Below are 26,738 nucleotides of genomic sequence, written 5' to 3'. Positions count from 1 at the left end.
TTCCAGTCTGTGTGAGAGCGTGTGTGTGCATGCTCGCTTCGCTTTACTTTATCAAACACACTCAATCTGTTAGGGCTTTAGCTTTGCTATTAAAACACACTCAGCAGCAACTCAACCAGACAGAACTGTCTAAAGCAGGAGAAATGATAGATGCAAGCAACGACACACCTGCTGGGAGTGTCACACACAGGGAAATCAGGTGGTACATACACCGCAGCACCTGTGTGCATGTGTTAGCAGTGTGTGTTTTATGGGACTACAGATAAAACCTATTCAGGTACTATAATCGAGACAAACAGTTGCTCAATACTGCATGGCACAATCGAACTTAACCACAAGATCCATTCAAAATTCCATTCATTCCAATAGAAATCCATGTGATTAGGAGTTTTACGTTAAGGTTCCCTGAGCAGCTTTCCCTCATTTTCAAGTTGGTTACATGAATTCTCCACACTGATCAACAGAAAACTGCTTGGTTTGAAAGTGACTTTATACAGTTCCACATTATTAAAGGGATCGATCACCCAAAAATGAAAATTCTGTCATCATTTACTCACCCTCATGTCGTTCCAAATGCGTGAGACTTTCGTTGATCTTCGGAACACAAATGAAGATCTTTTAAATGAAATCTGATATTTTTCTATCCCTCCATAGACAGCTACACAACTGACACTTTGGATGCTTAAAAAGATTCATAAAGAGAAAGTAAAATGAATCCATATGAATTGAGAGCTTTAGTCAACATTTTCTGAAGAGACTCGACTGCTTCATATGATGAACAGATTGAATTTAGGCTTTTATTCATATATAAACATTGATCAGCGAACATAAACAGAAGCTCAACCGAACCTGCTTGACTCACGAGAACAAACCCCTTGCGGACCTCATTGGTTCTTGCTGAAGCTGAAATGTGCTGCGTAACACGAGAATGAACCTCATTGTTTCTCGCACGTCAAGCGAACATACTTGAGCTTCCGTTTACCACAACTGATGTGAGTTGATTAATGTTTATATGTAAATAAAAGCCTACATTCAATCTGTTCATCATGTAAAATTGATCGTGTCTCTTCAAAAACTTTTGGTCCAAACCAATCAATTCATATTAGTTTTATGATTTCTTTATGAACTTTTTGAAGCGTCAAAGTGTCAGTTACGTAGCTGTCAACGGAGGGACAGAAGAAGTCTCCGGTTTCATCAAAATTATCTTCATTTGTGTTCCGAAGATGAGCGAAAGTCTTATGGGTTTGGAACGACATGAGGGTGAGTAATTAATGAAAAAAATAATTTTTGGGTGAATATCCCTTTAAAGGGGTCATATAATGACATTTTTGTACAAGTTAATATGATTATTTAGTGTCTGAATGAAAAGTTTGTAATATACTTTAATTAAAAATTCTCATTAGTATTGTAAGAAAACACTCATTTTACCTGGTCAAAAACAGCTAAGTTTTCAGCAAGCCATTTCAGTGCATGTGGAGATTATAAGGAGATTTAAAAAATAAAAAAAAACACTGGATGGATTTTTATCATTATAGGATGGTTATGTACAGGCACTGCCAACACACATTTCTGTACAATCAACTTGTAATAGTGCATGTACTATTATATGACCCCTTTAACAAATTTTGCCGACATTTCGTTAATGTCACCGCACCTTAATCATATACACTGCTTTGACCAAAAGAGGCACCATAAACCTAACTTAAACAAAATGTAGATTTAAATTATTATGAAAGGGAATCATAGAGCTGTCTGCTAGTTGAAATCAGATGATGGATAGCAGTTTTCTACTACATCCTTAGCAGCCTAACACTCAGAACTGACCCACAAGATGGTGAATTGCAGTGTGCAAATGTAAAAAAAAAAAAAAAAAAAATTGTAAAATGTGCAAATGCCTCAAAACAATTCTCAAAATACATTATTGCAGGTAATCGCAAGTCACAGCCAATTAGGGAATTGCTGATGTCTTTACTAACTATCACCACCTAGTAATTAAGCATACAGTATTCCACAGTTTAAAGAGGGTGTAATTCATCCTGTTTGTATCCCCCAGTAGTATAATTACAAAATCTACAGTGCAAAAAGAAAATCCCGTTAAATTTACGGTAAATAAACTGGCAGCTGTTTTTGCCCGAACTTCACAGTAAAAAATACTGACCCGTTTTACAGGATGCCTGTATATAATTTTAACCATATAGTTCATTAAATTATATAATGTTAATATACCTACTCTACCAAAATCAATCTTTTTACCTTACAAATGTACCGATAACCACCACAATAATACAGGTGGCACAAAAGAAAGCTACGTGATGGATCAGAGTTCATCATAACCGGCCTGTTCATAAAACATGGTCAATACTTGTATATAGACAGTGCACAGGGTCATATAAACAAAGACAAAACACCATCAGGGCAACACACCAAACATAAAATGTTACAAACTAATGATAACAAAAACAAGAAAGAAATTATTTATTTATAAAATTATTTATACAAAATTTTTATTACATGTATAACAGGGACTGAATGTTCTTTTACTGTAAGTTATATGCTAATTCATAGTTTTTACTTGCAAAAACCATACATTTGACAGTAAAACTACATATAAAGTGATGTAAACCATTTACATTTTTTTTCACTGTTTTTACAATAGCATTTTACTATATTTTTTACTGTATTTTTCTGTAAAAACAATTCACTTTTTTTTCAGGTTTAGGTTTGGGGGAAGTTTATTTAACTAATTACCATATAATAGGTATGCATTTGATTGTATAATTTATTGCATTTTTCCCTAATGGCTATTGTTTCGTCCTTCGTAAGATCTGAATATAATTCAGCCTTGCAAACATTTCATACATTAAATATGGATTAAATGTATTTGAAAAGACTATTTCCATAAATTACATCCATGTTTTTTTCTTTGTGGGAGGTGTGTCTTGTAGCAATAGGCTTGTGGGATCATTGCTTATAGTACTGCAAACAGACCCTTCTCAGTCATTGGCTTGGTGCTGTGTCCTTCTATGTGCATGCTCTGTTTGTTCATGGTGACACACTAACCTGCTTTGATCATGTCCTTACATATAACACTCACATGATATGCTAATAAATCATATCTACCCTCTATTTCTCTACTTCACCAACATTTGGATTTTGTTTATGAGGGGCATTGTGGAATACACCCTGAATTCTGTAGCCCATGGTTTTCCTGACTTTTTGAGTCAGTCGAAACCCTAAGATGTACTACATAAAATAACCTAAATTTAGTACCACCTAAAGAATATTTGATAATTATAATCATTTTATTTTACACATTACAATACTAATATTTATGTCTTAATTTCTTCACTTTCAAATGGTCAAACCCTTAAGCTTTTAATATTTCAAACGTTCAAGTTTTTACTTTGGTAGAATACTGGTGAAATGCTGTAAACTCAATGTCAAATGTGAGAATACGTTGCATTCCTAAATGTACACTATATTGCCAAAGTATTGGGACGGACATCCCAATACAGCTGCATCCAAGCCTTTAATTACCAAGTGCATGCGAATGTGACGCGTCAGATAAATTGCTGTAAAGAACGCTTCTCTGTCTGGCAATCTGATGGACGAGTCTGGGTTTGCCGGTTGCCAGGAGAACGGTACTTGCCTGACTGCATTGTGCCAAGTGTAAAGTTTGGTGGAGGGGGGATTATGGTTTGGGGTTGTTTTTCAGGCGTTGGCTCGGCCCCTTGGGCTCGGTTCCAGTGAAATGAACACCCAATGCTTCAGCATACCAAGACGTTTTGGACAATTTCATGCTCCCAACTTTGTGGGAACAGTTTGGGGATGGCCTCATCCTGTTCCAACATGACTGCGCACCAGTGCCCAAAGCAAGGTCCATAAAGACATGGATGAGTGAGTTTGATGTGGAGGAACTTGACTGGCCTGACCTCAACCCGATAGAACACCTTTGGGATGAATTACAGCGGAGAGGTGCCTCACAAATGTGCTTCTAGAAGAATGGTCAATAATTCTCAGAAGCACACTCCTAAACTTTGTGGAAAGCCTTCCCAGAAGAGTTTAAGCTGATATAGCTGCAAAGGATGGGATGTCATTAAAGTGAGTTGAAGCTGTTATAGCTGCAAAGGATGGGATGTCATTAAAGTTCATGTGCATGTAAAGGCAGTCGTCCCAAAACTGCACAATATGCAGAGATGGAGTTTGCTGTATTTACTGTGAACCAAACCACTCTGAGATGGACCGGACCATGAGCTGTTTGTGTATGCATTTGACACAATGGCATGCTTCACTCTGAAATATGTGGCACATCATGCCAGTTTCACAACGCACTGCAGAAGCTGTGTGAATGGAGAGCGGGAGCAGCACACACCCATTTTGCGTTCACACTGGCAGCGTTTGTCACACGCTCTGAACCGCGGCTTGTGTACTGCAAATACAGATGAGTAACGTCCATACTGTCACCTTTTCCGGTGTTCTCCTCCGCCTCCTGTCTGTCTGTCTCGCGCATTGATTTATGATGGGCAGCATCTGCTGCGAATGTGACCGCGTTCCCCTCTGTCCCAAACAGGTATGCATATAACATGCTGAAAATAGGTAGTTTACATGATAAAAGTAACATTAAAAGTTAAGATATGCCTCTAGTTTTAATCATTTAAACATGCCTTTGAAGTTTGAACTAAAATGTCTGGCAGTTATGCGTTTTTGTGTTTAACATCATTTTATTAATGTTTTTTTTCACAGCGCTGAATGTCATATGGTGATTGTGAAAACGGAACACATCACTACATGATTTCATGGTGAAATTTGTAATTTTTAATTCAGCATGAGCAGCGCATCAAAAATAGCCTCGGCGTTGAAACGACCTCCTCTGCATGCAGTAAATATGGGCGCCGAAAATATGCGCTGATTTGATTTGATTATTGTTATTACCGTGCACCCCATTCATTTATTTTTATTTTACATTAAAGATAGTAAATGATTAGCCTTTCAATCATGAACCCAGCGCAGTTCCTTCAAGAATCCTCAGGGGTTCGCTAAGCCCAGTGTGGGAAACCCTGTTCTAGGTTGCGTTTAACTCCACTTTTAGACATACACTCACAAACTTCACTTAGCACTTCCCCTCGGAGGAATCCCCACCGCCATTTTGAAGTGCATTCAAGCATTCAGCGAGTCTACTCAAACGTGATGTCACAACAGCAACTCTCAGTGCTCGTACTTAATTTACCCACACACCTTACACAATTCAAATGATGGAGGTAAAATGTTTACAGCTGTATATTGAGTTTAGAAGAGTTATACTGAGATAAAACAGCATGGCCCCATAGCAGATTCCAGAGCCACTTTTCCACTGTCTGACCAAACCGCTCTCTTTGCTCTCTTTGCTTAACCGTTTCATTCCGTACCGATCCGGCCCAGCCAGTACATATGGTGTCATTTTTCTCTGTAGGGCTGATAATGGAGCTCTTTGGAATGTAATACAAATGCATCAGTCGTTGCCTTGGAAACGCGAAGGTTTACTGGTGATATGAGATGTAAATAGCAGCTGCGTTATGGAGGATTATTCATTTGTGTTTACATCACTCAAATAGCATGATTAGTCAGCTACAGAGAAACTGGTAGCCAGGCAACAGACAAGTGACCAATTCTTAGTTGCGACATCACTAAATACATTCTACCAGCACGGTTAGCCAACAGTGCTGAGATTCCGGGCCAAGAACGGTTAATAACAGTGCCGTGCTCAAATGGAAATACAACTGGAACGTTCCTTGACGTTTTTAGAACCGTTCGGCCCGATGGTACACTGTAAAAAAAAATCAGGTCTCCAATTGAAAACTTTCTAGTGACTGATCCAATCGAAATGTTTTAGTTGGCTAAATTGAATTTCTGTGAATTACATTGCATAGAAATTCTACAGAAATTCAATTTGGCCAACTGAAAAATTTAGATGTGATCGGTCCCTAGAACAAGTTCAATTGAAGACCTGATTTTTTTTTTTTACAGTGTAGAAAAGCAACTCAAGTGATCAACTGCAAGGGATCAATGGGCACTCGTGCAGCGTATGTCTAAGTGAACAAGATGGAGGGAAGTTAGCAAGGGAAGGGCATAAAAAAAGTGTACTTAAAGGCAGCCTGTCAGTTAATGCAACATCTTAGATTTGTGCATATTTAGATTTTCAATAAGTCATACATTTATGTTTATTAAGCCATTGTCCTCATGGGAAATGTTGGCAGCTCTCCACAATGAAAGTGACTTCAGTTTTTACTATACTTGACATTTGATCCCCACAATTTAGGCACAACTTGACCCACACATAAATACACATACCTTCACCACAGACCAACAACACACTCCAATGAATATTTAATGAAGTCTGGACTAAAAATATCCTGCTTTCTCTCCATCTCTCTATCCAAATTGCTCTCTCACACATCAAACGTATGCTAAAACAAAATAGAATGGCACACAAACTGCAGTCCGTCTGTCCAGCAGAGTAACGCTCCATAGAGAGAGTAGCTGTGTCTGATTTTATGACTAATTCAATTCAATTACTACAAATAAGAAGTGTATAAAAACATCTCATGCTGAAAAAAAAGTGATTTGTAGAATGTAAAGTTTTACTCTCTACGATGCAAGATCTGTTGTTTGTATCCCTCAAATTCTGTTTAATATTAAATGTCATTGTATGTTTTTGTGAAAGCTGAGAAAAAAAAAACTGTCTGATTGCACTGTCTGGAAAACACCCATACACACAAGCAAATCACACACTGAGCACTGCAGCAGACTGCCAATTAGTGAGGAACCGTGGAGGAGCAACCGCTTCCTTACATGCAGCACTCAAAACATGTGTCCAAGTGTGTTTTGTTGAAACAAAGTGCACCATCACCACGGATTACCAGTATTTGCCTTATTCTGCAAGCTGACTAAATATATTTCCTTGTCCCGATTCTAAATCACTCCTCCCTTCCACTGCTGTTTCACTCTGTTCTGTTTTCTCCATCCAATTTTCACTCTCTCTCACTTTATTCACGGAAGCACTCACTGACCTCCTCTCCCCCTCCTCCTCGCTTCACTCCTTCCCTTGTTCTCTCTCTTTTTCTCCTAGTTTGCCCTTGGCTTCATGATGCTCACTGGAATCTGCAGTAATCAAGGTGACACGTTACATACACATGCATGTCAATACATATGCAAACGCACATATGCGCACACACATTCACACACGTGCTGCAAAAGCAGAATTGTGAAGACAGGAAAAAGTAAACACAATCTTAAATCGGAACATCTGTGTGTGTGTTTGTGTGCACCATACTGAAAAACCTTCTTAACACATACATTAAAGCCTTCTATTAAAAAAGAAAGATTTGGATTTTTAAAACGATGTGTGTTTTGGGAAGGGTACATGTCTATATATATGTACAAATATAGTGTACATGCAAGGACACACAGTCAACAGTCACACATGCAAAAGTAGGGGCAGACGGTGGAGTAATGGACCCCTTCACATGCTCATCCCTAGGGAAGACTTTGTTTTGAGTATTGCTTTGTATATGGGGTAGGTGTGCTTGTGTATTCTTGCACATCTGTTTCATGTGCTGAGTATGTAAGTGAACAAAAGACTGCTCGTCTGTGTGTGCATCTGCATGTGTGTACAGAGGTAAGATGAGGACAAGGAGGTGGGTGTTGTGATGACAGAAGCAACAATATTTTCACTGCTAGGCTCACAAAAATTAAACAATAGAAGACTGGAAAAACGCTGCCTGGTCTGATGAGGGTCTGCTGCCACATTCAGATGGTAGGATCAGAATTTGGCGTAAACAACATGAAAGCATGGACCCATATTGCCTTGTATCAACGGTTCAGGTAAGTGGTGGTGTAATGGTGTAGGGGATATTTTCTTGGCACACTTAGTACCAATTGAGCATAGTTTAAACGGCACAGCCTACATGGGTATTGTTGCTGACTGTGTCCATCTTCTGATGGCTACTTCCAGCAGGATAATGCACCAAAGCTCAAATCATCTTGAACGTTTAATGAGTTCACAATACTCAAATGGCCTCCAGTCACCAGATCTCAATCCAATGGAGCACCTTTGGGACGCGGTGGAACGGGAGATTCGCATCATTTGCAGCCGTCAAGCCTGCATGTCATGCCAATATGGACAAAAATCTCAGAGGAATGTTTCCAGCACCTTGTTGAATCTATGCCACAAAGAATTTAGGCCAAAGGGGGTCCATCCCTATACTTGCAAGATGTATTGTGTATATACACCGATCAGGCATAACACCACCACGACTAATATTGTGTTGGTCCCCCTTTTGCTGCCAAAACAGCCTGACCCGTCAAGGCATGGACTCCACAAGACCCCTGAAGGTGTGCTGTGGTATCTGGCACCAAGATGTTAGCAGCAGATCCTTTAAATCCTGTAAGTTGCGAGGTGGGGCCTCCATGGATTGGAATTGTTTGTTCAGCACATCCCACAGATGCTTGATTGAATTGAGATCTGGGGAATTTGGAGGCCAAGTCAACACCTCTAACTCGTTGTTGTGCTCCTCAAACTATTCCTGAACCATTTTTGTTTTGAGGCAGGGCACATTATCCTGCTGAAAGAGGCCACAGCCATCAGGGAATACCGTTTCCACGAAAGGGTATACATGGTCTGCAACAATGCTTAAGTAGGTTGTACATGTCAAAGTCACTTCCACGTGGATGGCAGAATCCAAGGTTTCCCAGCAGAACATTGCCCAAAGCATCACACTGCCTCCGCCGGCTTGCCTTCTTCCCTTATGCATCCTGGTGCCATGTGTTCCCCAGGTAAGCGACGCACATGCACCCGGCTATCCACGTGATGTAAAAGAAAGCGTGATTCATCACACCTTCTTCCATTGCCCCGTGGTCCAGTTCTGATGCTCACGTGCCCACCGTGGGCGCTTTCGGCAGTGGACAGGGGTCAGCATGGGCACTCTGACTGGTCTGCGGATATCAAGCCCCATATGCATTAACTTGTACAATTTGAGCTACAGTAGCTCGCCTGATCGGACCACACGGGTCAGCCTTCTATGAGCCTTGGCTGCCCATTCGCCGGTTCATCACTGTTCCTTCCTTGGACCACTTTTGATAAATACTACTGGAGACCGGGAACACGCCACAAGAGCAGCAGTTTTGGAGATGCTCTGACCCAGTCGTCTAGCCATCCCAATTTGGCCCTTGTCAAACTCGCTCAAATCCTTACGCTTGCCAATTTTTCCTGCTTCTAACACATCAACTTTGAGGGCAAAATGTTCACTTGCTGCCTAATATATCCCACCCACTAGCAGGTGCCATGATGAAGAGAGTGTGTTATTCACTTCTACAGTCATAATGTTATGCCTGATCGGTGTATATGTGTGTTATATAAGTGTGTATACGAAGTGCAAAATACATATACATTTTTATGCAACAAATATTTAAAGTACTTAGACAAATGTTTAGATCTTGCACACATTATATACGAGAAACTGAAGAAAAAAAACTTTGAGATTTATTAATAATTTTTTTAAATTATAGATAAATATAACTATATTATATATATATATATATATATATATATAGAGAGAGAGATTTAACCAGGCAAAACCATAATTTTTTAAGTACCCCTTGGGGTTACATTCACCCCTGGATCGGAATCGCCACCATAAATAAAGCAAAGCGATAACCTGCTCTGCCCCAGTTGAGAAGGACTCCCCCGGTTCACAGCAACACAGTGCCTGCTTCTGACAGATGCCAGATCCAGCCACAAGATACTCCTACAGTGAAGCAAATACCCCCAAAAATGTAGTGCAGAACACACTAATGCATACACAACTATTTCCAAAAACTCACCCGTCTTCCTTGCTAAAGCACTGGACTCTCTGACCTGAAAGCGTTTCTGTGTTACACTGCTACAGATATGACATATTGTGCAACCAAGTGGAAGACAGAGTGAAATATTTGCCTTTTTTTACGTAGCAGTAGCTATTTTGGACCTAAAACACACAACTTGTGTGGTAGTAATTCTTCTGTTGCTTTTAAATTCCTTCAGTAGAAACCAGGTCCACAAATCCAACTAAAACCATGAAAATTTAATGTCCCCCCTCTTGTTCCCTCAGTCTGTATACAAGCTATGCTCTATTGAATCTGAAACATTGATGTTGCTTGTGAGGGTCCCCGATGACGCTGGCCTCTCCTCCATATTCTTTCTCTTCCATTCGGTTTTATTTTCTGCCTGGAGCCCTGAGCAAAACATGTTCTGCACTCACCAGATCCAGTGCTCCTCTCTTTATCTACAATACCTCCAAAGACAGACTAATGGCTGGTTCACACAGAACGTGTTTTATCAAGGTCTAGAGACAAGTCTTTTAAAAGCTGAACTTCTTTTAACTTGAGCGGCATGTTTTCAAATGCCATGCCATGCCATGCCACGCGTGAGATGCTGCAAAAGACGTGAGACGCAAGTGCAATGGTTAGAGACAATCGTGCAGCGTGTTTACTTTGAAAAACAATGGAAAGGGAATGGAAAAACGTGTTGTGTGAACAGCCCCTATAGTCGTTGGATGTGTATGTGCAAGTGCGTGGACATGAAAATCCACATAGTTGTGTCGGATAAAATCCATAAAACAACCATTCTGTCTGAAAGCACTACTTCACAGTGCTACATTAAAGCAATATGCTTTACTAACCAAGTTATATTTTACATTAGTATGCTAAAGCACTTCACTAACAGAACATTACTGTGAAATACATGGATTGCTACTCTGCCAAGCATACAGTAAGCCACAGTGCCTGAAGGGTTCATTCTAATGTACACCTAACCCAGCTTTCCCTTAATATTTCTGTCTCGCGTCACATTAGCGAACATTCATCTTTATTCATCACTACTTCTTCACCCACCCTTCCTACATCTCATTTGATTCAAGCCTAAAACAGACATCATATTGGTGCTCAGATGCAAACATGCCATAAAAATTCAATTCAATCCTTTCAGGAAATCTACAGCGTAAAGCCTGAGCCTGGATCAACCAGACAGAAAGACAGACAGGACCGAAGCCCAACCCGAAAAATGAGCTTTACAAGGGAACATCTGTCAAAGTCTAATCAGGGCCACAAAAACATACAGTCTCCCCATCTGTCCAACACACTCACATATATTCTGCTCGGTTTCTACTCTGATAAATCCTCAAGTCTCTTAAGATCATTTGATGTTCTCTATAGCTTGTTCACAATTGCACTTGTTCACCATTCTCTTATTTTCCAATTACACCGTTTTTAAAACTATCTGCTCGTTATCTTATGCTTATTCACTCTCTTTCCGCTCTTTGCTCATGCCTCTCTCTCTCTCTATCCCACATGCCATAGTCATATGCTGTTTCATCAAATTTCAAAAACAAATTAATGGGAGCTGAGAGACAGGGAATTGGTGAGAGATGGAGATGGAGAGACAGCAGGTATTCTCTTACCAGCCACTAGAAGTCACTATTTATTGTGCTGTGAATTTGAGTGAAGTCACTTTAGAATTTTTTTTTTGTATTTTTTGAGAAAAATATTAAGAAAAATGTCATTTTCATTTTAATTTAATACAATTATAATACAATAGATTTATTTATATTATATTAAGTTCATTTTCTAATAGTTAATTCAGCTAAATGTTTCATTGTCCCTCCCACACTGAAATGTATTATCCTATTCTGCAAATATATGACTAATAGCTATGCAATGTAAACATCATAAACAATGTAGATACATTAAAGGCACACTATGTAATTTCCGCCGCTAGAGGTCGCTTATTGAAAACAATGGCGTAGCTTGATGACACCGTGAAGGAGCGCGGATTCATAGGAGTTGTCGTCTTCACCTCCGCTGATGGAAAGGAATCAGACGGACTAGGGGCGGAAATCTTGTTCATGGATGAGAGACACCTGCGATAAACACCAGTCTCGACTCCAGCTGAGCTTTTTATATGCTGCAATCGCCATTTCCGCTCTTTTCGTTGAGTATGTAACGCAGTGCAGTTATACATGAATTTTTTTTTTTTTTTATCAAAATACATTTGAGTGTGTTGAAAATTATGCCATAACGTTACTCTGCGCATTCGCTCGGTGGCTGGTGTGAGACACTTACTGCACTTTGCAGTAATCTAGATCGATATTAGAATATCAAATTAATAAAATGACTTGTGTTACTAAATGACATGCAATTAAATGGAATAAATTGTAAAGTTTCCGAGCAGTTGCTCACCTGTCTAATAAAATATATCTTAAAGACATTTTTTGAAACGTCAACAAATATAAATAACATTGTTCTAGTGGTTTTTGGATCATTTAATCTAAAAATCTTAAATATTGTGCCATTATTACAATTCTACACATATTATAGGCCAGTCTTAATATGCAACACTTAATTTTATACAGTGAGCATATCTGTCCTTATTCCAAAAAGGGGTGTTTGATGTGAAACAGGTTGAACTAACTATCTCTCTCTCTCTCTCTCATATATATATATATATATATATATATATATATATATATATATATATATATATATATATATATATATATATATATATATATATATATATATCACACACACACACACATAGGCTATACATATATATATAAACTCAAATCTGAGAACACACCCATCACTTAAATGCATCAGTCCCAAAAGGAAAATTCACATGGCTAGCTACAAGTAGGCTACTTGATTGATTGAGGACGATTGATCGAAGGTCTTGTCATATGCATCCTGCATATTTTCAAATAATGTTTAGTTATGAATTGTAAAAATGTCTCATAAATGGCTCATTAATTATTACCTCCTGACTAACTGATCGAATTCGTAGTATTGTTTTAGACAATACTAGTCTAAAACTAGTAAACTAGTACAACCCTGCATGTGTGAAGGCTTCCACAGCCCCCAGACAAGGTGGGGCTGGTCTCCTCATGTCTGCAGTGTAGGCTACTCCAGTCTACACCTCCTCGCCTGGCTTTCCCCGCGCTCACCCCGCCTCTCTTGCTATTAACAGGCGAAATATGTCTCCGGTGGTCATTTTAATTTAGAGCTATTAACCATTACCAGTTACACAAACCCGATCCGGAGACGTCCAGGTTCAAGCCACAGACATACACGCGCTGCCACGCCTCCCATCTACTATCACATCACGACTGTAATAAAATTGGCTGCAGTTGTAGCTTGTCGCACGTGCCATTGGCATTCTGATGCCACCTCCACGCGCGGTTCATGCAGACGTTACGTGAGACGAATATTTGTGGAGACACTCGTCGGTACAACAGGCCAGGTTACACGACTAATCACCAAAGTCTATGAATGACTAAAATATAGGGAAAAGGGTAAAAAAAAAAAAAAAATACATCCAGCATTATTTTAAATAATGACATACTTGATGGAATATCTCATAAATCACCAGTTAACGGCGCGTCCTACGCGTACAGCGAACTCTAAAACTCTCGTATGCACTCTACCTGAAGACACTCCTCGAGACGCGTCACTTTTATACGCTCAAATGAACACAAACCCGCTGCCTTTACACATGTACTCGTTTACATTGTTTTGGGACTCTGCCGGGTTTTGGGGAGGAAATATCGACGATGTAAGCACAAGTCATATGCGAGACATTTTCGTTTTAAAAATGACGTGAATTAGTGAACAAAATAGCTCCACTCCTGGTTTCACAACACAACTGTTTTCATGGATAGCTTTTGTCTTAAGAAATACAACACATGAATTAGGTAGTCAATGGAAACAAAACATATTTAGCCTATTGACAAACACGGTAATAGGCGGTTGGCCAATTCCTCTGTGGGAGATCGTATTGCTAGCCTTTCCTAGATGTTTGTAATTATATTTCCACACACAAGTCAATAACAATTGAGGTCGAATTTCGTAACAATTTGTATGATTTAAACATATCCGTCTTCAGTGTATGTACAAGAGCAAATGGTGCAAAACAGACTGACTTACATAAACGGAGTGAAGCCGAATTGCAGAGGACAAGTAGTAAAATCAGACAACAACAAATCCACGCCGGTCTGCTGACGATGACATTGCCCTCTTCATAGAGGAAAGACGGAGGTGACAGTAATTTCCAAACGTGTCATAAAAGATTAGATGGAAAAAAATGTAGCCTATATAATCGGGAAGACCGAGCATCAATGCGCTGACGGCTGGCTGCTTTTTGTAAACAACATCCTCATCCCCATTCACCCTCCGCGCGGAGCACGATGAGAAAGCGCTTCGCTATCCATGGTGCAGTTCACTGCGACGTTAGGGAAGAAAAAAAACATCCGTTCAAAGCAGGCCCATAGAACCATTCACAAATGCAATCTGTTAGTGCCAGCACACTATAACCCCGAGACGACTTCCCGGTAATGAATGCAGAGTCCGCAGATAAACAGAAATATCGGCGGTGGCGGCGCACTTCGCGCTGATATTAATATTAATACTCTTGCTTTCGAGCTCGTCGGTCACCGGAGGATAAGCAGATGCCGAGCGACTGACTCCGTTCTGATGCGCGCCTCGCTCTCCTAAAATGACGTTGTTACATGCTGCTGTTTTTGTGATGGGAGACATTTTCTGCCCCCATACTAAATATAAATTCCACCGACTGTTGTTATGCCGTTGTTACGTTTACATTATTATGCCTGCCCTTGCCTCCACCTTTCTGACAGCTGATTCGACGAACGTATTTACAATTTTGTCCGCGTTCTCCGTGTGCAGACGTAAGCAGACTGTCAGCGCGACAACATTGAAGTCATTGCTGAATATTCCATACTCTCAGATTTATCTCTTTTCACGTAAACACTTGCGATTATCTATCGTATTTAAATTTAGCACCGTGGCATTTTATGGTAGCCTAACTGCCTAGACTGCCAGATCGTGCCATCCAGGTAACAAGTTAGAACGTTCCCACAATTAACTTTCACTGTTTTACAAAGGTTATGAAAATGTTAAGATACAATGTTCTTTAAATAACATTTAAAGAACGTTCTTATAACATTATTAGGCTAATATTTGATATGCGTTTATGATGTTGTGAGAAACGTTCTTGGAACAACGTATTTTGGAACGTCTAAATGTTTTTACTTGAACGTTCTCACAAGGTTGAGAGAAAACATTCAGAGAATTTAATAACAATCTTATTTGCACTTGTTAATATTATCATTTTTGGACTATTCCAAATAAACGTTATTATAGTGTTAGGCCTATAAGTAAAACAAACAAACAAAAAAAGGTTAGGAGGATGTTGTAACATTTTAAATCATGTAATCACAACAAGAAAACTGGACATTGTAAAGTTTTAGAAACATTGCAAATCATTGTTCCCAAGAACATAAATGTATTAGCTGGGCAATCACCTATTCACTTGAACAGGTACGTTATGGCACGCATCCACAAAATCGCCTACCCATCACAGACCATTCATTCTTGATGACAGGCCTATATTTTTTCCCCAAACCTAGGCATTCTCCTTTTTTTCTCTCACTCCATCCCCACACCTCCATCACTTTATTATTAGATGCACCTCTCCTTTGTGTGCTATCCATGCCTGGAGTGAGAAAACGAGATTTGAGCAAGAGACAAGCGAGAAATATGAGAAGTGAGACTTGAAGACATGGGGTGGGGGGGTGGGGGGTACTCACACTCCAGGATGGCGGAGAGTCATCGTGTCATCACACATTTAAGTAGCGTAGCTCATGCGCATATGGCATGAGACTGCATCACAAGAATATTCGGAAAGCAATAGTATAACCATTGATCAGTAATGAATCACACATTGCCTTTGCACAATAGATAAACTTGGTATACACTGAAAATAGCATGTGCTGCCTCACTACCTCAGCTGAGTAATGGGTACAGCTTTGTGAACACTATTGGTGCCATAGATTATGAGAAACAATCTGGATTACCAAATGTCTATGACTGAGTTAAAACATAAAGAATAGAAATTTGCTAAGAGGCGAGCAAGAGCTTTCCGGGTAAACCTCACTCCTCCTCGGAGTGGTGTAAGTAGAAGCGGAGGGGTTACAGTCTGCCCATATCTGGTGAGTCCCTGCAGCTCTGAACAGAAGGTGAGCTGTGAAATCACAGGTAAGATGGCAAGTGTAAATCATAAAAAACATGATATAGTCAATAAATAATTAGTAATACCTGATGTGTATGGGAATAAATGAAAATGATAAGATGGATAAACACAATAGGACAACAGACAAGACAACGCACTACACTTGTAAACACGTGTACTTGGGGGTATATTTCGTGAAAGATATATTTCATGAAATGGGTCACACCTCAAATGACTGCTCAATTCTTCCAATTCAAATAGGAATTTAAAGGCTGCATGAAACTGAAATGGCGATAGTCACATCCGAGTACATCTGAGTGAAATCGCTTATAGGGCGGGACTTGATTTTGTCCATTGGGAATTGATTGGATCATTTGTGGTTTGCCATTGCTGTGATCTCATGTGAGTGACAGGCTGTCCCGCCCTCGCGCTTGTAAACACGTCATCAGAGAAGAGATGTTGCTGCAAGAAGGATGGGAAGTTATATAGATTAAAGATTACGCGGCACATAAAAAAAAGGATGTGCATGGATAAATCATTTATAATAAATACTGCAATATTCCATAAAAAAAAAAAATTCATGTATGAGCTTGTGGTGACTTTTCAATTTTCATTTCATGGCACATCTAGAAGCAATAACTAATTAGTGAAAAACTTTTGAGTCAGACCTTTTTGCAGAATCAGTTAAACATGCACAAAACTGGTCGGTCTAAACGATTCGTTACCAAGACAGACTGAATCGGATGTTAAATGTAACCTTTATAAATGTTCAGATGTAATCTAAATGCTGGTCTATTTTATATGTTCAATGGAAAGCTAAAAAAGTATGTCTAATCCAATAATCTATATTCAGAGCTAAATATACTTTGCCAACCTTTCACTGACACCAAATCAAAGAGCTAACCCATGCTGAGTACTTCATTTATAAAGTAAGACACCACATTGGAAAATGTATGTTAGCTGAACATTAACTTTAGCTTTGGTTGAGCACATCGTATTCTCATAATTGTGTCACGAATATGATGGGGGAAAAAATACCTGGAGAATTCATCTCAAAACAGCTGCTTGGCTTGACCATGCAAATCCAGAAGTATACGCGACCAGATGCTGCAAATCTTTGCTTCATGGGCACATTTGTCAGATGACAACTTTTGAACCAGCTGCAGCGATGTTACTGATGATCACTCTGCAACCACAAAAAAATTATGTCATTTGAAGTGCTTTATGAATAACTTCTTGGTATCTCGTAAAGCACACAACTAAAGTAGCATATGTGAGTTTATAAGGCAGCCACCAGAGAGACTGGGTTATAAATGTTCCACACCATGTACATTGATTGAATTGAGATACGTGCAGGTTACCTCACAAATTTTATTTCAAAGTTACATTGGGAAAATCTCATCCGTCTCAATCTGTCTATTACTAAGACAAGAAAAACTATGGCCTTTCACAGACAGGGTTTAGATTGAGCAAGGATTAGGACTAGTTTAATTAAGACATTAAATACCTTTTATAAATGTTATAACATTATGTACATCTTGAGACAACTTAAACCTTGTCTGTGAAACCGGGGGTATGAGTTCTCATATTTTACTTAAGTAGGCAAAAATTTTTTCACCCCTGAATGGAACATGACACTGGACAAAAGCCTTCTAATTTCACAAGCACACCATACGTGCCAATCATATTGATATGCAGTATAAAATATTTGATGCTGATGAGAGATTGATGTATAAAAAATATGGTAGCTATTGTTGATAACTTATTTCCTGTGTGCTCTTCATGAAGCAACAAGTCGCAAGCAGCACTAAGTAAAACATTTTCAAATGCAGCGGCTGAGCGCGCCTCTCAGCACGCGCGCGCACGCAGTCGCTCCTCCTACAGCTGTCCATTCCGCAGTCCGCCCGCGCGCGAGGAGCGTTCATTCAACCAAACCGCGCCGCTGGCCGTACCAAGTAGCAGAGATATTTAAAAGAAATCTCACGACCCCATGTATTGCTCGGGATTAGGAGTAGGAGTTTGTGGCGTTTTCGATGCCTATGCGTGACAACAAAGACTCGAAATGCTTTCTTCCTGGTTTACGAACGATTCGTGTTAAAGCAAAGGGTGATTTAAACGGCTTTGAGTCATGCGGACGCGGATTCATAAGTGGTTGGAGATAAACACCAGATAGCCAGTCCTGAAACTGCACACATACATGTACAATGACGCGATTAGAAGGCGAATCGTTATCTATTTGACCAATTGAACCGATCAAAGTGCAAACGAGAACCGCGAGGATTCTGTCAGAGAGGTGAGGAAGAGGAATCGTTTGCTACAGGGATCACTAAAATTGGCCACTTAATGGGCACAGATAACGGTAGGCTCACGCGAATGTCAGTACTGTAAAAGGATTTGACTGGAGAATGATATCATTTTCAAAATAATTTAAAATGCAGGTTTTGCAGCAAAGTTTAAATGTGAATGTTTGTTAGCAACAGTCTAAATATGGTTAAACATTAGGCCTAAATGTTTAAATATAATAACTTCGTTGGTCTGTCGTAACACTTTATGTTGCAAATATGCACGTACATGATATTTTCCAATAAATCCAACTGCGGAATTGCTGATGTTTAATATCGCAGTGGGGTCAGAATGTCAGATTGTCCATATTAAAACGATACTTGCTTATTCTCATATTACTCTAAAACAAGTTTTCAAATGCCACGTTTACGTTAAATACAACTATTTCATTATTAATGAAAGGCATTGTGGGATATACATGTAAATTGCCAATCTATTTGAAGTAGTGCAATCCTCTGATTGTGGTGTGATGCTGATAAACAGCATAAAAACACAGGTTGTAAAATGACGTGATGAATTAAAGTTCATCAAGATTGGCCTTTTTTATTTAATTATCTAACTGTATAGACAATGTACAGCATATACAATGTACAGCATAGGCAATGTCTGTATCAAGTTTGTTTGCATGTTATCCTGAAGGTATTTTGTTGAAGCATAAAATTCACATTTATTTGTATAAATTTAAAAATGTCACATACAGGATAAATAACATTTAGTTAAATTAAGTATATTATTTGTATATATTTTTAATTGTTCACAGTGTGTGGTAAGGTAACTTCCAGTTAACCAATTTCTTAAGTAACATCGTTCCATTCTTTTCCTGTACAAATATTGTTTATCATGTACATCCAATGTGTGCATCTTGAATCTAAAGATAACACCTATAGCTACATGTCTAAATCTATTTAAATGTAAAACTCATTAAAGTGTTCATTAAAGATTCATATTAGCTACACATAAAAATAAAAAAATCACTCACCTTTGAAACCAAGACACATATCCGAATGCAGGTCACAGCAGGCCACTAGCATCTACAGAGACACTAAACCCATAACTACAAAAGACCTGTAATATAATAATGAAACGCATCAAATGTTAGATAACAGATATTCAATTCACAGGCCATTTTTGTGTCTCCACATTTTAAATATACAAGGCATTTTAGTGACTTTGTGTGGCATATTTGTGCTAAGCTAAGGTTAATTTCTGATCTTTCTGCCTACTGAACTGTGACTGACAGATTACCCATGAAGGCATTTTCACCTTGTATGACACAGATTTACTGTGAGTGAATCTGACTGCTGATGTCTCTGACGCCTGCACAAGTTAAGGTCAATGGTTCAAATACTGTACTAGCGCCTGCAAATATTTTCCTAACCCCAAATGTATAAAAATGTTACATTTGACAAAATGTTTTTACCACTTGCTTTGGTGAATATTCTGCTAAAAAAAAACCAGTTAAACTGGAGTAAACATGTGATCAGATTCTGAAGAAGACGTGATCAGATTCAGCAGTTAAAACACTGACCAACCTTAATGTTCACACACTGACAAATAGCCTAATCAATTTCCTCTTCCTCCTCTCTTTTTATCCCATCTTTGTCAGCTTCTGAGTTAAAGAGGAAGGAGGCGAAGTCTCAATGGAAGGAGTTTATCGAGGATATCAGTGTTTTACAATTGGTGCTTTCCTTTCTGTTTTTAGGTGAGACCTGTTGCACGCGCACACACACACACACACAGAAAAAAAAAAGGAAACAAGTTACTTTTGGGTGCTATATGGTAATTTGCATGATGCTTCTCATTGCCTTGTGTGTTGTTGAGATGACATTGTAATATTACTATCAATGCTGTGTGTGTGTGTGTGTGTGTGTGTGTGTGTGTGTGTGTGTGTGTATGCAGGAGTGGCCTGTGTACTGTTGATGATCTACTTGATGTTCACCTCTCTGTGGCTCATCCCCATTCTCTACTTCTCCTGGCAGATCTATGATTGGCAAACACCTGAGAGAGGTCAACCTAGTTATACACACATTTCCATTCCTAATAGTCACAAAATGTGATGATTTACTCATCCTCAAGCCATAGGTGTATATGACATTCTTCTTTCAGACGAACACAATCTGAGTTATATTAAAATATGTCCTGGCTCTTCCAAGCATTATAATGGCAGCCCCAAAAAAGTGGATCTATCCATTATAAAAGTAATCCACACGGCTCCGGGGGGTAAATAAAGGCCATCTGAAGCAAATCGATGGGTTTTTGTAATTCTTAAAACATAAATATTTAACATATTATAAAGTAAAATATCTAGCTTATGGCAGACTGCGTCCTTATTCAACTAAGCATAACTGGCGCGACGACAACGTCGGACATAGCGCAAGCATTTTTAACTGTGAGAGGTGCTACACTTTCTTTGCAAGTTGAATACAGAAGGCGATCCACCGGAAGCTAGATATTTTACTTTATAACGTGTTAAATATGTATATTTCTCTTCAAATTTTGGGCTGCCATTATAAAGCTTGGAAGAGCCAGGACATTTTTTTATATAACTCCGATTGTATTCGTCTTAAAGAAGAATGTCATATACACCTAGGATGGCTTGAGGGTGAGTAAATCATGGGCTAATTTACATTTTTCCTATTTTCACTATCCCTTTAATATGTATTAAAAGAGCTTTAATTGTCTGATAACATTGAAAAGGTTAATGTTTTCTCTGTCCACTAGGTGGCAGAAGAACAAAGTTTGTGAGAAACTGGGAAGTATGGAAACACTTCCGAGACTATTTTCCTGTGAAGGTAAATAATACAATCATCATACCCAGTTACTGACATAAGACATCCGTTGTTCTCAAAATTTTCTCAAAATGTTGTCTCACCTTTTGAATCTTCTTTGTCTCCAACCCTTGCTGTTCTCGATATCCCTCTTTGACTTAAAATTCCTTCAGCTGGTAAAGACTGCTGAATTGAAACCCAGTAAGAACTATATTTTGGGTTGTCACCCCCATGGCATCATGTGTGTGGGAGCGTTCTCATGCTTCAGCACAGATCGTAATAGATTTGCCGATACCTTTCCTGGAATACGCCCCACACTTGCAATCCTGGCTGGACTTTTCCGCCTTCCCCTCTTCAGAGAATATGTTTTGTGTGCAGGTCAGTAAAAAATTAGCTACAGCAAAACTCAATGAGAGAGACAAGAAAACATGAAGTGTTTCTCCATCTATTTCTCATTTTCAGGTCTGTTGCCTGTCAGTAAGGAGAGTTTGAATTATTTGCTGAGCCGTACTGGTGTGGGTAACGCTCTGGTCATCATCATTGGTGGGGCAGAGGAATCACTCACCTCGTCTCCAGGAGTAAACACTGTAGTCATGAAACACAGGAAAGGCTTTGTACGACTGGCCCTTGAACATGGGTGAGAAAAAGACAAGAAGATTAACGACCAGTTGATTGAAATAAAAGCCCTAGTTTAAACCAGTGGTTCTCAACCAGGGCATTTGAGTCAAAAATGTTAAGAAAAACTAGATTCCTTTCACTGCCTAAATGATCCCATTCCTGAATGCTCTAAATCGGTGGTTCTTCCTTTCTGACCACAAAAAGTCCTAACATTTTTGACTTCATTATCAAAAATAATATCAAAGACCACCAAGATGTTTCTGGTGCTTCTGCTGTAATAACAAAGTTGCTCATTTTCAAACTCTTTTATTTACAGAAACTGTGAGTGTCAATCATAATTATAATTGAATAATTTCAGGATTTTTTAAATTATATATTTTAAAACGGCTCTGGTAATTTGCAATTACATTTGTTAAAAGGTCTCACATATAGCATCTACTAGAGTTTGACATAACTAGACAAATTTCTATTCATACTATTCAACATTTCCATGACTTTTCCAGGTATATAAATCATAAATTTCCCTCGTATAACTAGGTTGACTAGACCTCTCTAAGACCTTGAGAATTTCTTAAATAAAAATGAGTTGTTGGGGGAACAAACTAAAATACGTACAAATGACAGCACATTTTGCTATTTTATCTTATTTCAAAAGCTTGATTTTTCTTATTTGATATCATTTTAAGCTTTGGAAGTTTGCTGACTCCCCCTGGTGGGTCCTGCCCCCAGGTTGAGAACCACTGCTCTAAATAGAGGATGGCATACTTTTACTTGAAAGACAGGAGGTAGAACTTGAACAAAACAGTAATGGAGAAATCAATTGGTAAAAAAAAAATCCTGAAACCCTGAAAAATGCAGCAGTAGCAACTTGAAAGGTGAAATTCAAATGTAGACATATTAGCAGCAACTGCCAAATTAATAAATATTTTAACTTTCACATTTAACTTGACTACGTCATCATCTTGCTGTGTACTCAGGGCTGACCTGGTTCCGGTATACTCCTTTGGTGAGAACGAGCTGTTCCCACAGGTGGTTCTGCCTGAGGGCAGTGTGGGCCGACGGCTGCAGGCTCTTTTTAAGCAGATTATGGGTTTTGCTCCATGTCTCTTCACTGGTGGCCGCTGGCTGCTTCTGCCATTCAGACGTCCTGTCACAACCGTGGGTCAGTTCGAAAGACTTCTCACATTAATATTTTCTTCTCAAATGATTTTTCAGGTAGCGACACTTACCAATCTGTCTGCTGCTGAAACGCTGTTGTTGCATGATTGCTATACATCTTTTTGTCTTCCAGTGGGCCATCCCATTACAGTGCCTCAGATTGACAATCCATCTCAGGAACAGGTGGATCATTACCACAGTTTATACATGAAGGCTCTGTCTGAACTTTTCCACAGGCATAAGACCAGTTACGGACTGGCTGACACACACGAGCTGCGCTTCATATAGAAATGTTGGAATACGCAAAGTTAATGATACAACTGTCTGGAATATAATGTGGGACGGATACAAGAGGAGGAAAATGTACTTATTTTGTACTGATGTCATGTGAATGTTTTAGCCTTTTAATTCTCCAAAATGATGCTCAAAGCAGAAAATGAACCAAATGAATGAATGAATGCAATAATGCTCCATTCATATTGAGCTGTATATGTGCCTTAAAAGAACAGTCATCCAGGTTAAAAATTAAATGATTGCTCACCTTCATCACAGTTCTGTTTTGAAGTTTTCCCTGCGAAAGCACTAGAAATGTAATGTTAGTGCTCAATATGAAAATATGTATTGGGGGTGGAAGTTTAAAAAAAAGAAAAAAGGATGGATTAATTACCAGTTCAGAATTATTTTAATGTCAGAAGCATGGATGATTTATAAATGTATTATTTTGATGCTTTTAATCAAAATATTAATATTAAATGTATTTTGATGCATAAGCACAAAGTCTTAAAATATCTCCATTTATGCAAAACAGATCATAAAGCGAGCACATTTTTTTTACCACTTCTATTCATTTATTTGTTTGACAACAACATTTTATAAGAAACAATTATGTACATATACAGTATTTACATACAAAAATTGGAAGAATACTTTGTTAAATAACAAAACTTCATATACAAAAACCATTGTACCTGCTGTAGGTTCCTTTAATTGTGATATAAGACATCCCTGAATAAGCATATTGTTTTTCATAGAACACGTTTTAACATTTGTAACCAAGATGTCTTTTCTTTCTGCCAATTGGGGTAATTTATTCCAAAAACACTTAAATTGCAGTTTTCACTGTAATTCGCTATATTTTAGAACAAGCCAAAGCTTACTTGCCACAGAATTAACTCACATTTTTTACATTGAAGTACAGCCTATTTTGTTGTAAAGAGGGCTGCTAGTAATATATACCTCAATATTTTTTATTGTGCAGGTTAATGGCTGTCAAGCTTTTGAGGAACATAAGATTGTAAGAGTGCATGACCCATAAGCTTGCTTTGATTTTGATAGGAGTTCAGGACAGATGAACCGATCATACCGTCCACTTTAGACACCTGAAAGGACAAGGAGCACGATTTACACTCATTTCATCTTGCCTAGGCCTATCATTTTATCATATGCCATTTTGGTGTTTCATCTTGACCTTAAATGAATAATGCAAATTGTCATTATTTACCAATGTCATTATTTTCATTATTTACCTCATGTCCTTCCAATACTGTATGACTTTGTGTATTCTAGGAAAACAGTTAAAACATTCTTCAAAAATTTATTTTGTCTTCCACAGAATAAATTAAGTCATACAGGTTTGAAATGAGGAAATTATGACAATTTTGACTAATAATATGTTTGTGTCATCTTTTGTTGTGGTGTCTGAGAACTTGTTTGTGTTACTATTATCACTTTTGAGGAAGTGTGTTGCCTACTACCCACATGCGTGAGCGAGTGTGTTACCTGGTTTCGTGGTGTGTTCCTAAACATCGCACACAACAGTAGCGAGCTCCACATGATACACAGGTGTAGTTTGAAGGGAAGCCGCACACTGCACAGAAATGACGCTGAGGAAACTTAGAGGGCTCAGCACATGCCGTCAGATAGTTTGGACCCTCACTAACACTCAAGTCCTGAAAGAAAAGAAAAATAAGTGTAAGAGGGTGAATGGCACGAAGATATTTCTAGGATTCCCCCCAAAAAATGGCAGCCTAGTTTTTTTTTAACATCCCGTTACATTAGCCAACTGTAATAACTGACATTTATTCAAATGTTATCATCATTTATGAGTAATTTACAATTTAATTTATTAATTGTCTTACAAATAGGCACGTTCTTTAAGAAAAATATAGCTATTAAAGATGCAGCTTTTAAATTTTGCCAAATGTGATCAGTTTTTTGTTTTGTTTGAGGTTTCTTTTAAGGTTCCGTATCATTCATCATAGAAAAGAAGGTTGTGTGAGTGTTTCTCAGCACACAGCACTAACGAGTGATAGATGCGATTGAGTTACCTCCTCCTCCAGAAGCGTTTGGAAGTTTTTGCGGAACCTCTGTTTAAAATGATCACCCCTTGTCTTCTTCCTCCGCTTGCCTTGAAATCAAAATAAAGACAACACAACCGTAAACTCTAGAGTCAGATACAGTTCTTAGAGATATATTTAATACGTGCAAATGAGTGGGGACTGAATGACACAAAACACCGACTCGATTCGTTGCTCTCGTCGAACTGCGGCAGCCGCTTGACGAGCTGCGGGAGGCTCGCGTGAGGGTCGTCCTGGAAGTTGTCTTTCTCGAGCGCCTCGAGCTGGCGGGTCAAACGGCGCTGGCGCGTGGCGCTGTCCAGCACGCGCCGCTGACTGGGATCCTGCGAGCGGACTGAGGTGGACAAATCATCTGAATGTGAACTAATTTACAGCTGGATTTACAAGATTACAGAATAGGACTGATAATGTGATGCATAGCTAGGTTGTTTCACGTTACATGTTCTGCTGCAAATAATAAGAAACATAGGTCTGGAAACAGATTTACAAGTATTGCGTATATTTATTTAGGGATTTTTATTTTTATTTTTACCATGCACAATTATACATATGTTTACTTGAAAGGCACACATACCGGCTATTTTCTTCTCCGCCATGCCCGGAAGTTTAAGAGAACCACTTCTTCTGCTTGTGGTGGTTCGCAGTCTGCGTGCGCATTACTGACATCTAGCGAACTGCAGATCGTCCGGCTAAAACCGTGATTCTTTTTACAGTCTATGTTCTTGACTTTATTCGTCGGAGCCACTAGATGGCCCAATAGACTTACAAGGGGGCTGCTGAAAACTGTCTTACATTTATTGTAAATACTCTATATTGTAAGAATTACACTGCTGGATCTGCTAAAAAGAATAGGCTACACGTGCATAGCATAGGCTACACTCTCAGAAAAAGGTGCAATTCTGTCACTGGGGCGGTACCTTTTCAAAAGGTAGACTTTTGTTCCTTTTAGGTACTACACTTTAGGTACTAATATACTGTATAGGCCTACCTTTAAGGTACCAACATTCACCCTATAGGTAGGCTACAGAATTGTGGTTCCCCTATGACAGGGGTGTCCAAACAAAGTCCGGCCCGCGGGCCAAATGCGGCCCGGGGATGAATTTCAAACGGCCCGCAGCTTGGCCCACCACAGATAATTTACTAATCGTGCAGTTTCACGATGTCAACGCAAACTGGAGTACTATATTTTAGCGAAACAGCGCCAAAAGCGGAACGAAACAGCGCTAACGTTACTTAGGCTACTTGTGCTCTGCGCTGCGCAACTCGCGAGCTCTGACTCTGAACAAATGTGTTTACTTGCTCAGTGTCTCGACACACGCCCACTAAACAGCCCGTGAGAAGTGTTCGAGTTCGGCGCAGAGGTCTCCGGTACGAGCTGCAAATCTCTCTGTGATTTGATTT

The 26,738-nt window shown here is 39.0% G+C and overlaps 2 protein-coding genes across 4 annotated transcripts; one reads left to right on the top strand and one right to left on the bottom strand.

Moving 5' to 3' along the window:
* Positions 1 to 17,944: 17,944 nt before the first annotated feature.
* On the top strand, positions 17,945 to 23,934 carry mogat3b (monoacylglycerol O-acyltransferase 3b). Of its 3 annotated transcripts, XM_079814088.1 has the most exons (9): positions 17,968 to 18,452; positions 19,677 to 19,720; positions 20,043 to 20,138; positions 20,336 to 20,443; positions 21,158 to 21,228; positions 21,378 to 21,582; positions 21,667 to 21,841; positions 22,800 to 22,984; positions 23,114 to 23,813. In XM_079814088.1, the coding sequence occupies exons 2-9, from the start codon at positions 19,684 to 19,686 to the stop codon at positions 23,266 to 23,268; spliced, it is 1,032 nt and encodes a 343-aa protein (XP_079670214.1). In that variant the 5' UTR covers positions 17,968 to 18,452; positions 19,677 to 19,683; the 3' UTR covers positions 23,269 to 23,813. The 3 variants fall into 3 exon arrangements, with proteins under 3 accessions (XP_079670215.1, XP_079670214.1, XP_079670216.1); XM_079814089.1 differs by lacking the exon at positions 19,677 to 19,720 and having other exon boundaries at positions 17,945 to 18,452; positions 23,114 to 23,934; XM_079814090.1 differs by lacking the exon at positions 19,677 to 19,720 and having other exon boundaries at positions 17,968 to 18,386.
* znhit1 (zinc finger, HIT-type containing 1) lies at positions 23,814 to 26,611 on the bottom strand. Its single transcript, XM_079814091.1, has 5 exons — positions 25,912 to 26,611; positions 25,501 to 25,671; positions 25,308 to 25,387; positions 24,760 to 24,929; positions 23,814 to 24,359 (listed from the first exon to the last, which is right to left on the bottom strand). Exons 1-5 carry the CDS (start codon positions 25,931 to 25,933, stop codon positions 24,338 to 24,340), a joined length of 465 nt encoding a protein of 154 aa, XP_079670217.1. The 5' UTR covers positions 25,934 to 26,611; the 3' UTR covers positions 23,814 to 24,337.
* Between the last annotated feature and the right edge of the window lie 127 nt (positions 26,612 to 26,738).

This window comes from Gobio gobio (genome assembly GCF_949357685.1).
Source record: "Gobio gobio genome assembly, chromosome: 4".
NCBI lineage: Eukaryota > Metazoa > Chordata > Actinopteri > Cypriniformes > Gobionidae > Gobio > Gobio gobio.
Note: the sequence above shows the minus strand (reverse complement) of the source record. Positions and strands in the feature narration are given on the sequence as shown.